Raw genomic sequence first — 13,303 nt, 5'->3', positions numbered from 1 at the left:
ATGATGAATTCTCTTACCATTCCCTCATTCTAATTTTTTTAACAAACATCTTTTATAACTAAAACACTTGCACACAAAAAGAGCTCCCTATGAGTACCTAGGACACTTTGGTTGTTAATACCTTCCTTTTTTTTAACCAACCCCCTTACATGTAATCTGTGACATTTTATTAGTTTTGATTTGAAAATTTCTTATCTTTGTTTTTTTCTCGTACTTTTCTCTTTTCCTTTGAAAACAATTAAAGCGCGATGGCAATTCTATTTTTATTGACATTGAGTTAATTAATAGCTCAGTGGTCATGAGTTTACCACTATAGAAAGAAAGTGGCGACTCTGGTGGGGACTAGTCCTTAGTGGGTTTAGCCTACTTTTTGTGTGTATTATATTTGTTGATGTTTGATGTTTGTATATATTGTATGTGTGATACTCTCTGTCTGTTGTGCTTGGTGATCTCTGTATGCTGAGATAAGTTCTAACCCGAACTTGAGTACAATCTAAGATAGGAGGGTGGTATAGTCATGTTGGCTTTGAAGGAGTAGTCCTGAAATAATTGACATGAGATCCCCCACTCAGTGGAGACCCCTTTGGAGTTACTGATATCACATGAGTAAGTCGTGGATATGCATTACTTTCTCTGATCTGGGAGTCCGAGAAGCTGATACATGTAGAACATTTAACCCAACTTGGCCTATTTAGGATGTAGTGCGGAGACTGTTCAAGTGTAGACTTGATAATAATTGTTACGTGATACTACATTTAGACGAGTTTCTCTTGAGAATACTATGGGTTAATGAGTCAGTCATCTAAACCTATAGTATCCGATAGATGGGATCACGACTCTGGGAACTTTTTAGAACATGGTCTACATGTTTTTATCCATAGTACACTCCTTTAGGATGGTTCTTAAATTGACTCCATGCTCGTGACTCGCAACAAACCCTTTGATTCTTGGTTGATCCGATCAGTCTCATCAATATTAATGGAACTTGGGTGTTGATAAGGTGAAAACCATAATCCACCAAAATGGATTATTGATCTTGATGATGACTTGATCCATCCTTTGACCTTTGTTTGTGTTTGCCTTGTGTGTGATCCCTTGTGTGTCATTGTTGCATTTATGCATACATACGCATCATATCATTCATCACAGAAAATAAATTTCAAGGAACTAAGGTCTTATTTGCAAATATTTTCAGACCATGGATTATGGACGAAGGAACACTAAGAAGTACATTTTCAAATGTCCTGACTTGAAAGACTTAAGGAAGCTAGCATCCTTTGTAGTTGATCCTGTGGATTTTAAAAGACGTCATGGGAATCTTTTATCAGTACTGTCTGCTAGTGTGGTTGAAGGACTATTGAGTGTCTTAGTCCAGATTTATGATCCTCTCTTCCAGTGCTTCACTTTTCCTAATTATCAGCTCATGCATACGTTAGAAGAATATGCTTATCTCTTGGGTATAGCCGTATCTAACAAGGTGCCTTTCAGAGGATTATAGGAGATTCCGAAATCCCAAGTCATAGCTGATGCTTTTCATTTGAAGAAATTTGATATCGACGCAAATATGACGAAGAAATGAGGGATATGAGGGCTAACTTCTGAGTTTCTTATTGGGAAAGCTACTTCTCTTGCTCAAGTTGGTAGTATGGACGCTTTTGAAGCCATCTTTGTCTTGCTTGTCTATGGTTTAGCATTATTCCCTAACATTGACAACTTTGTTGATGTTAACGCCATTAGAACCTTTATGATTGGGAATCTTGTTCTGACTTTGTTAGATGACATGTATTTCTCTATGCATTTAAGGAATTATAAAGGTGGTGGAACCTTTGTTTGTTGCATTCCTCTTCTATACAAGTGGTTTATTTTGCACTTGCCTCGGACACCAGTCTTCTTGGAGAACAAGTAATGTCTATGGTGGTCTCAGAGACTTATGTCTCACACTAGTGATGATATTACTTGGTATGATCCTACATTTGATGGCTTGGAGATTATTGACAATTGTGGTGAATTCTCTAATATGCCTCTCATTGGTACACAAGGAGGAATCAACTATAACCATGTTTTGGCTCGTCGTCATCTTATGTTCCCCTCGAAGGATAAAGCTAATAACTTTAGTTAGATGGTTTGTTCTATCAAGAGGGTATCCCCAAAATTTGAAGAGTGGAATGGTGTGTGCTTGGCACAATGTTCATAGGAAGGGAAGAGTCGAGCTTGGTTCGTGCAATTGTGTAACTTTGGAAGCTTACACTAATTGGGTGAAGAAGAGAGATTTGGAGCTTAAGATGTCGTATGCCTGCGAAAGACTTATGTTTATGGTCGTGTATGAGTCATCAACTCTCCCTAACCAAGATGTGGAGGAGTTGGAAGATGCACTAGCTAAGATGAAGTAAAAGAGGGACCTTTAGGAAGAACGGTTCCATGCTTTGCATCGAAAGCAAGTGGAGTTACAACTTGAGTTGAAGGATAAGGATGCACTTATCGAGATTCTTGAAGAGCGTGCAGTGAATAAAGAGAGAGAGCCAGAGGATTTATTTTCCTCTAGTATTCCTCAGTCTTCCGGTGCTTGGAAGAAGATCATTGATCAACTCGTCATTAAGAAAGCTCAGATGAAGACCACTTTTGAGTCAGAGATCAGATGCATTCGAAGGAAGTACACGCCCTTGGCCAGTTCAGTTGATTTAGTTGCTAGGGATCCTTAGGATGATACTTTCCTTTTCTCTTGTATTTATATTTTTGGTTTCTGAAAATGTACTTAGTGTAATCCTTCAAAACTTTATGAATAAAATGAGATTTTGGGGTCAATTCTAAATGTTATTGTTGATTATTATTATCATTATTAAAATATATACAAGTAAGGCTTTATATGTTCCTTGAAATATTAAAATAAAAACATTGCATTTCATGCATCATTTGCATAACAAGTTTCTTGGCTTCCAGCCTTTCGGCCAAATATCTCATTATTCTTTATCTTTGTATCAGACAAATTGACTCATCAATACGACACTCGTGCTAATCGTCAATGAAGAATGGATTAGCTGGAACAAGAAAACCTAGAGCTCAAGGAAGAAGTTGTTAGACTCACCGCTCTGATGGAGTCATTCATTGCTGCTCAGAATCAACTGATTCCAACTCCTGCAACTCCTCAGCAAAGGACAATCATCCCAGAGATCGTCTCAACACCAGTGTATGTGTTTCCTACCAGTCAGCCTGCACAAGTCATGCCCGCCAGATTCCCGTGGGGAATTCCTCCGAATTTTATGCCTGAAGGTTATGCTCCAACTGTTGCTCTTATGCCGGCATCTCTACTGATCATGTCAATGCCTTCTCCTTTTGCCTATGCTATGCCACGTGTTGAAGAAACCATTTATCATTCTGAGTCGTTTGAGGGCCCTCAAATGTACGAGAAAATGGATGAAATGAAAGACCAATTTCAAGAGCTGAAAAAGGAATTGAAGACCTTAAGAGGTAAAGATCTGTTTGGGAAAAATGCTGCCGAATTTTGCTTGGTACCCAACGTGAAAATCCCTGTCAAATTCAAGGTCCTAGGTTTTGATAAGTATAAATGGAATACTTGTCTGTTGAGTCATATTATGATGTACGCCCGCAAGATATCGACCCAGACAGATAATGGTCAATTTCTCATCCATTATTTTCAAGACAGCTTGGCCGATATCACGCGTTGGTGGTATATGGGTTTAGACATTGCTAATGTTCGTACTTACAACGACTTAGGTGATGCCTTCATCAAATAATACAAGTACAACATAGATATGGCTTCCGATCATGATCAGTTGTGGTCCATGTCTCGGAAGGATAAGGAGACATTTAAAAAGTACGCGCAGAGGTAGAGAAAGCCTACTACTCAGATTAGTCCCCATTGGAAGAGAAGGAGATGATGAAGATATTTTTGAAGACTCTGAGTTCATTCTATTACGAGCGTATGATTGCCAGTGCTCATATTGACTTCACTAAAATGGTGAACACGGGGATGCGTTTAGAAGAAGGTGTTTGAGAGGGTCATTTGTCTAAAGAAGAAGCATCTACGAGCAAGAAGTATGAAGGTAGTTTCTCTAAGAAGAAGGAAGGGGAAACCAATTCAGTATATATGGGGAGGAAAATGAGGCCTCGTTTGATAAAAAATTCCAGATCCCAACAACATCATCAAGTATCATCTATCATTCCAGTGTTTGTTGTACCCCAAAATTTTCCCTCCTTTTTTTCATAGTTTTTTATCCAGCCACTTGACTTGGGGATCAGTTGCATACATTAATAACTCATGCATTTTCATGATTCATTCCATTATGGAATCACCCTAGATTAAAATTTCTTGGCTTATGGAAGTGAAAGCCTGATGTTTTTGATGGTAGTGGTATGGATTCAACAAGGGGTTACCCAAGCCATCCTCAGGGATCTTCAATACCCTAGCTCTTGATGGTATGATGATGGGATCCTTTGGAGCTTCAATAGGCATGGTCTTGGCCATCAAAACCTTAACAAAGGCTCATACCTTGGAAGACTTGTTGTTGAAGCATATAGTTTGGTTCAAAGGACTTGCTTGAGGGGTAGGCCTCATGGAAACCCTAATCAAGGAGGTGATGAACCTGATGGACTTGGTGGCTTGACTTTTCATCTAATGACATCCATAACCCTAATGTCATCCATTTTTTTACCCATTATCATTAATGTACATGGTCCAATCTTGGTGTGGTTTCATTTGGGCATTGGTCTTGAATTCAATCCATCTTAGTCTCAATGTCTTGTTATTTTGTCCATTGATTGTTGGTCCATTCATGGCCTTGTTTATCCAAATAACCAAACCATGTGGTGTTACAACCTAGTTAGAGGTCATGCCTGTTGATTCATGAATGGTGGTTCATTCGAGTCTCAGTCTTATTCCATCAAGTCATAGTTTTGTTCATAAACCATGTTAATCTATTCATTCTATTTACCAATCAAGTCATGTTCATTTCAAAATCAAGCATACATGTACAAAAATAAAACCAATTTGGAAACCAGTTTCAATCCATTGTTAATCCATTTTAATCCATTTTAATCCATTACATTTCATTACAATGATCATTACTTGGAAAATTTACAAATTTTGGCAACTTTGACCAAGTGTTGACTTTGGTCAATAGTTGACTTTTTGGTCACCTTTGACCAAAGTCAACTCACCCATTTTGGGCCACCTAAGATCTAATCTAATCCACCTTACCTTGATTCATCATCTAAAAGTCATGATTGGTTTTCTTTTGCCATGTTTCTTCATTTACAAGCAACTTTGTCCATGTTCAAGATCATGCCCATCTAGCCTACAAAATCAGCCAATATCATAACCATTACAAGTTCAAGAACCATTACTTAACCATAATATAATTCATGACAAATCCCATATCACATGATCATACACACACATAAATGACAAACCAAAACAAAGCATAATAGTCCACAATTCCAACCATGACAGCATGGCTAACAATAGCTTCACCATCATTAACATCAGGCCAATAGTGCATTATTACCTGCTAGATTCGTGCGACAACAAGTCAGAACACCTGCTACCAGCTCATACCATTTGCCATGTAACAACCTGCAACTAACACACCTAGAGCCATGGTCATACATCAAACTTATAAAACCTATAAAACCCCTAACAGCTAGGCCTGCAACATGCCATATCTGCAAAACCAGAGATTCTGCATTCTTTATCCTAGCATGCGACATGTTTGTATGCCCTTTCGAGTGCATCCAGCAGCAAGTTCTGCAATACAACATGTCATGGTAACAATTAGCAATAGAACAACACGTGCCAAGCACCAACTGCATCATACATCAACATGTTCAAATCAATAGGTGGCCCTGTTATTGGGACATTGATGTCCATTCCATACCCTAACTAATCCAACAATATACCAGTTCATCATGACTTACCAAACAATGCATGACCAAGATGTAAAGGAAACATGGGATATCAAACCACAAGCCAAAGAGCCATGAGCCATGCTGCACCTAGGCTGAAGGAATTGACACAATACTTGGGATATCAAACTACAACCATTAATTGGATAAAAGAATTGACATAATACTTGCCAGGTACCAACCTTCACCAAGGCACCATGACTTGAATTCCTAGCATCCTGCAACCTGCAGCAAACCCTACACAGACCAACACATGAACCAACTAAACAACATTTTATATAGCAACACATCATTGGATTGCATCTTGCAGTTAGGAAATCAATTCCAATCTTGAGGCTAAGCTCCAGCAAACTAGCAAGTGAGAGGAGTGGTCAAGTGTGCTTACAGTTGGGCTAGACACCAGTAATATTTGCAGCATTCAACAAGAACCAACCCTGCAACACACTCAAAGCCTTGCCAACATTTTGCATCAAATCAAGGTCATAACTGGTATGAAACATTCTCATTGCCAATATTGTCAAAATCAAAACCTGAAATGCATCATGGATCAGCAATAGTGTATCAAAACCTGCAATGCAATATCCACAATTAAACTACATCATGTCAGCATACCAAACTGTTTCAAATTAAAGTAAAACAAAGTAGTTATGCAACATGAAGCAAACCAAAACCATAGCATGGACTCACTTCAATTCATACATCAAACCTGCATTGACAGTTCAGCAGCAAACATCCAATCAATGGCAACACACCCTACACCATTGATTTCACAATTTAACAGCTAATACACCAAGCATTTAACCAAACAAATTTTGTATTGCACTTGTTAGTTAGTAGTAAAATGCCTTCATGCTAAGAAGTCTGTTGTAGACCTGGAACTAATCTAACACAATTACCATAATCTAATCCATTCAAACTGCACTCATATACATTTCCATAGTAGTCCTAGTAGACTTCTTAACAAACCCATCACCATTCAGAATTGATAACAATGCATAACAAGAAATGCAAACTAACATCAAGGCATAACATGATGACATCCACAATCCATACACATGATGACATCTCATATTCAATGCATTAATAATAACCCTGTTTCGATTACAGTTCATGACAGGCTTCATTTTTTATTTAATCTCAAGCATTCCAATCCATGGTAAATAAGAGCAATGATAAAATAATGCAATGCAAAGTTCCATGACCAAGGCATAACATACTTTCATAACATGCCAAACTGATTATATCATTTCCATTTACAGTAAAAAAAAGACTAAAAATAGTCAGATCCATTAGAAAACTGCAATAAGCAATGCAGTAACATTAACCAATAATGCAACATAACACTGCCTAACTAATGCATAAGTTCCAGTTGGTGCGAAGGAGTGAACTTGTTCAGAAGGTCATCACTCGAGCTATAAAACCAATTCCCCTTAAAGCTGTAACATGCATTAGCCAGTTAACATGAGCAAACTTGGTCATTCACTCATTCACCAATTAACTAACCACTAACTAGAATAACCAACTGACTGAGTCAAACATAACTAACTGAGTTAACTACTAACTTAGTGAGCCAATGCTAACCAACTCCAAACCTCATTCCAAATCTATCTTTAATCCAAATCTAACCCCTATTTAAACATGATCATCACTCTCATTTCCACACTTTTGCATCACCTTCAAACTCACACTCTCACTCTACGAAATCTCTCCCTCACCACTCACTTAGAGTTCTTTTCTTCTAAGACATTGAAGCTTCAAATCTCTTGAGCTAGACCACTGTTCATCACTCCAAATTTCCAGAAGAAAGAAGAAGAAGAAGAAGAAATGAGGAAGAGAAGAGGACGAATCGTGAAGAAGAAATCAGAAACTCACCTGACAATTTTTCGGCCTCCTTCTTCGGTGAGTCAATCTATAATCTTTGCTTTTTCGTGTTTTTTGGTCACCAGAGTGTAGAGTTTAGGGAGAGGGATCCAAGCCCTAAGGTTGTAGATGTCAATTTGCTGTAGTTTCCATTTAATTTGCTTGGATTGGGTTAGGGTTCTTCAATGGGAATCCTTTGATTCAGATTATCCAGAAACAATTTCAACAAACCACCCCCGAATCTATCACCAGCGTAGCCTTGCGCGTCTGGTGGTGACTTCAACTTTGGTTTATTGCATCACCATCACCAGCGGCAGCCGCCGGCATGGTGTCTCACGGAGGACGGCCGGTGGATTGAGATGTGAGGGAGAGGGGAGTTAGCGCGTGTAAGGGTGCTTTCAAATCTTATTGACTTGGACAAGTCAACAATGGTTGTGGGTTGATTCTGATGGGCTTAATGCTTCCAAGCCCAATAATTCTGATTCATACACTACCATTCCACATACACCCCCTATGAACATTGAGCCATATGGAAGTGGGCTTAGCAGAAGGCCCACATGACAGTTTTGCCTCTCACACTGCTTCCTGGGACGCACCCCCATGGCCAACATTAATCCAGCAATGGGCTTGGCTTAAGCCCACGAAGCAAAATTCAGATTCCTTACCCCTTTCCATGGGTTACACCTCCTAGCCCAAATTTTATTTTATTTTTTCTTAATTGATTTCTAATCTTTGTGATTAGCTTAATTAGCTAGATTAAGATTAGATTAATTAGATTAATTTTGGTAATAGGAAATTAAAATCTTGATTTTTAGAACATTAGGTTAATATAATTTTAATTAGATCAAACTTAGGTTTAATTAGAAATAATTGGATTTTTAATTAAATTTAGGACATAGTATAATTTCCACACATTAGGTTAAAATCTATCTTTAGGATTTAATCAATTTTAGGCTATGGTTAGACATTGACTGATTTGTGCTAATATTTGGATATATTTTGTAAATGACCATTTTGCCCTTTAGGGGTAATTGTGGGCATTTTATCCTTTTTTGTAACATGATCCCTTAGGATTAGAACTTGACATTAGGATTTAATCATTTCCTAACAATTGTAGGTTCCCTTAGGGCTTATACCTAGAACTTTTCATCAATACTTTGATTAACATGCACATGCTCCCCTAGGATTTTAACATAAGTTTTTTTCAACTTTAATCAACCAATGTATGATCCCTTAGGATAGTTTCTAACAATTACTAACTTCTAGATTAGGCTTAACCTAATTTCCTAAACCAAAATAAACCCATGATTAAGTTGATCAAAAGCAATTTTGATCAATTAAATCCTTTGAACTTGTATAATCCCACCGTCTAATGTAGTGACCAAAAGACCCTTGGTCATTTAATAAGACTTTTCCTCTAAGTTGTGGAGCTCGAAGCCTCAAGTCAATATTCTCAATCAAGGCATCCTCAGTCATACTAAGCAACGGATTATACAAGTATATCAAAGGTGGCATCTTCAAAAACTTGTCAAGTAAAGGTTGGAAGTGTGTGGCGGGAGCCTTAAGCAATAGAGAAGGAGTGAGACTAGAGTATTCCTACCCCCATTCTGAATATCTTTGGGTATGGGACGTATGACCCAGTGCTCATCGTATTCACCTCTATTCATAGACTTTAACACAATTCTAATCATACGATTGACAAGTCTCTATCTCTTCACGAAGCAATACAACAAAGCAAGGACTACATCAACAACTTATCAATCATGATTCGAGTTGTATGACACGAGCCTTAAGCAATAGAGAAGGAGTGGGATTGGAGTATTCCTACCCCCATTATGAGTATTTTTGGGTATGGGATGTATGACCCAACGCTCATCGTATTCACCTATATTCATAGACTTTAGTGCGATTAAAATCGAACGATTGGTAAGGTCTTCATCAATACAAGGAACAATTACAAAGATTCTCCTCTCTCCACTTGAAAGTTAGGACGAGAACTACATGCCATGAGCCTTAGGTGGTAAAGAAGGAATGAGACTAGAGTTTCCTACACTCATTTTGGATATCTTTGGGTGCAAGACGTTTGGCTCGTTGCTTATCGTATCCACCTTTGCTAATTGACTTTAGTGTAATTCTTATCAAATAACTATCAAGTCTATTTATTCTCCATTCTAATCATTTCAATTCAATCATTCTATCATATTCTCTTACCCTCAATCTCTCTTTGTCTTCAGCCGTAGTGGGCTGAACTACGAATGCTCTGATTTCCTTATTGCATTATAAGGATACGTAGGCAGGAGAATCCAGATTCTTCGCGAGCTACCCTGTTTATCAAGCAATCATTCTCCATTCATTCAATTATATCATCCTTTTGAGATAAATTATATTTCTACTTGGACTCCTTGTTCATCCTTTTAGGACATCCTAACGACAGTTCATCACCTCAATCGAGAGTTGTTTGGTCTACAACCTCAAACACTTAATTCAATCTTTCTTTTTGGCTTTTCCTTATAGTGGCTGCCTGCTAGTCCACGTATTGATAAATGCCTACCTTGCTCTTCGATTAAGAGTTTATCTCCTTCTTGGATCCAAGATACTATCCTTCTTGATCTCAAACTGTTTGTTCCCTAGCAAGTGATATACTATTCCTTATACCATCAAATACTACAATCATTCCTTGACTTGGTGTTTGTCTTGTGAGCCCCCGTTGCTTAGGCAAATCTCTCTCTCTCTCTCTCTCTCTCTCTCTCTCTCTCTCTCTCTCTCTATTCTCGTAGTTCCGAACTACGATTGCTCTGACTTTCTCATTGCACAAGGAGAATATGTAGGCACGAGGATGCAAATCCTTGGCGAGCATACTTCTAATTATTTCTCCTTCGCCTTAGGGCATCATTCATATCTTTCGTTATTCATTACCTACCTTCGAGCATAAATCGTTCACCCAATGACATATTATTCCTTTGACATCGAGATACACTTTCTTTGGATCCATATACATCCTTTTAGGACACCTAATATAGTCCGCCTTTCTACCTAGAAATGTTTGGGCTACAACCTCAAACATTTAATTCCTTCCTTTTTTTGGCTATACACCCTATAGTGGCGGCCTGCTGGTCCACGTATCGGTTAAAGTTATTTCCCTATATGGTAGAAATCCCATTTCTCTTATGGATTCCAATACACTTTCACGTTTCGATTTCAAATAATACTTCCTCATTCACTTATTACCAAATATTCATTTTTGTGACTTCGGTCACTTTGTTCCGCTCATCTCCGAGATACACTCATATTCTATCTTCTTTCACTCCACGTGATATACTAATTACCTTTGAGCCAAATATACTACCTCAAACGCTTAATTCCTTCCTTTTCTGCTTTACCCTATAGTGGCGGCCTGCTAGTCCACATATTGGTAATAGCCACCTTACTCTTGGGTTCATCTTTTCACCCCTGTTTGGAGCTCAAAACACTATTCTTTGGTTCATACCATACCTTGATCACAATTCTGTTCATCTCCCGCCTCTAGTTCCTTGAACTACGGAGCTCTGAATTCCTTATTGCACTATCAGGATACGTAGGCATGAGGGCCCTAATCCTCACAGAGTACTTTATCTATTTCCTTTCCTTTCTCCTTCTTTTGGGAGTAATCTTTGGATATAACACCTATTCGAGCGAGAAGAATCAAAACGGTTCCCATGGAGTACCATGGATGTTTGGGGTGCTAATACCTTCCCCTTGCATAACCGACTTCCTTACCCAACATATCTCTTTTCCCCGGGTTTTATCGATGTTTTCCCTTCCCTTTAGCGATAAATAAAGTTCGATGGCGACTTAATTGTATGTTCGAGTGTGCGATACGTTCGGGTATATTTCTGTTAGCTTCAGCTAGCGACCCTGCTGGGGACACTTCACTACTTGGACTACTTCCTAGTCTCTAAAAGGAGTCGAGCCTAGTTTAGGTTGTTTTCTCACTAGTTTTAGGTGTTTACCTTTATCATTTACTCGCTTGATTTATCACATTTTTTCTTATTGTTTTATATTATGGATATTATCTATTATGCTATTGTCAGGAAGGGATAAACTACATGAGAGGAAAGCTCTGTAACTGAGCTTAGTATACACATAGGTTAGACTCGTGGATATTCGTGTACGCCTGCGTTTCACGCGTTGGGTTGTCACGAGAACTACACCCATACTAGATTCACTTGGAAGTACTTTTGTCCTGTGAGTATTCACTACGACATGGTATTTCCATTTCGATTCGATGATTCTGGGAGACCTTTTAGGGACCACCTTGGAGCATAGTCCACACCTGTGATGGGGATATGGGTTTTTTGTTGCAGGAAGCCATAAACTCTACCTACCTTGATACTCATGTTGCGTCGAACTTTTGAACCTATAACAAATGGCATGTACAGATTGTTCAGAACATATCAGAGTTTTGAATTTGTGTGACTTATATCATCCCATCATTACATTATCATTCATCATGACAATTTTTTTGCAGAGAAGATCATATTTGCATCAAGATAGTGATATTAAAATCACTCATATATACTGAGAAGCAAACTTATGTGCAAATGCTCTAGATAGAAATAAAGTGACTCCTCATAATGATAAGTGTATATTCAAGAGTTGCCCGTCTTTTATTACTCATTTGTTAGATAGTGACTTGATAAGATCTACAACCACTAAGTTAGTGCCGATTTAGTCTTTCTTTCTTTGGGCTTAGGCCCTCCCTTTAATAAAAAAAATCCAACATGGAGTAGTTTTAATAATAAAATATATTGGTATAATAGTAAGAACAATTACTACAGAGTGCACATCCTACATAGTGCTTGGAAGAAATGTTAAACTTACAACCTTTGTAAAAGAAAAATACCTTAGGAAAATGATGTGACAATTTAAAACATATAAACTCGCTCTTTAGAGAAAAATGGTGTATTAATACAATAATGAAGAGTAAATCATTAATTTGCTAACACAACATTTATCAATTTTTGAGCTATTTATTATCATAATAGGAGAGCAACTGCTTTCTTTTAGCCAAACAGAAAATTACTTTGCATATGTGATTAATGTTTATCACTTACTATTGATGATATAAGAGTTTCAACTTAATAATAAGCACTAGCAAGTGGCAGCCTTATCGAGGATACTAACACAAATGATCCTAATGCTAATAGAAAAGAACACATGATCCTAATGGAGTTTCTTATTATTATATCTAATTAATTGACAACCCTTTTACTTTTTTAAGATACTATAACTAAAACGTATACATCCATGTATAAGATCATAAGCAATGGTTTTCCTATTTCTATTTATCTGTATTTACATTTCTTTTATCAAACATAGCCAAATAATAAGTATGAAACACAATTCGCCCAATCGTAAAATAGTTATAATACAGTAAACATGAGGTTATAAAACAAGTATATGCCAAATTGAAATTTGAGATACGCCAAAAGTAAGTTTATAGATATTTCATATTGTATTCTCCTTTCTTGAAAGAGGAAGTGAT

General features: G+C 37.6%; 1 protein-coding gene across 1 annotated transcript; it reads left to right on the top strand.

Annotated features, from left to right (window-relative positions):
- Positions 1 to 3,089: 3,089 nt before the first annotated feature.
- On the top strand, positions 3,090 to 3,752 carry LOC127123806 (uncharacterized). The gene has a single exon (XM_051053986.1). It carries the CDS (start codon positions 3,090 to 3,092, stop codon positions 3,750 to 3,752), a length of 663 nt encoding a protein of 220 aa, XP_050909943.1.
- Positions 3,753 to 13,303: the final 9,551 nt, after the last annotated feature.

The sequence above is a fragment of the Lathyrus oleraceus genome, chromosome 2 (assembly GCF_024323335.1).
Source record: "Lathyrus oleraceus cultivar Zhongwan6 chromosome 2, CAAS_Psat_ZW6_1.0, whole genome shotgun sequence".
NCBI classification, from domain to species: domain Eukaryota; kingdom Viridiplantae; phylum Streptophyta; class Magnoliopsida; order Fabales; family Fabaceae; genus Lathyrus; species Lathyrus oleraceus.
This window is presented reverse-complemented; position numbering and strand designations above follow the sequence as displayed.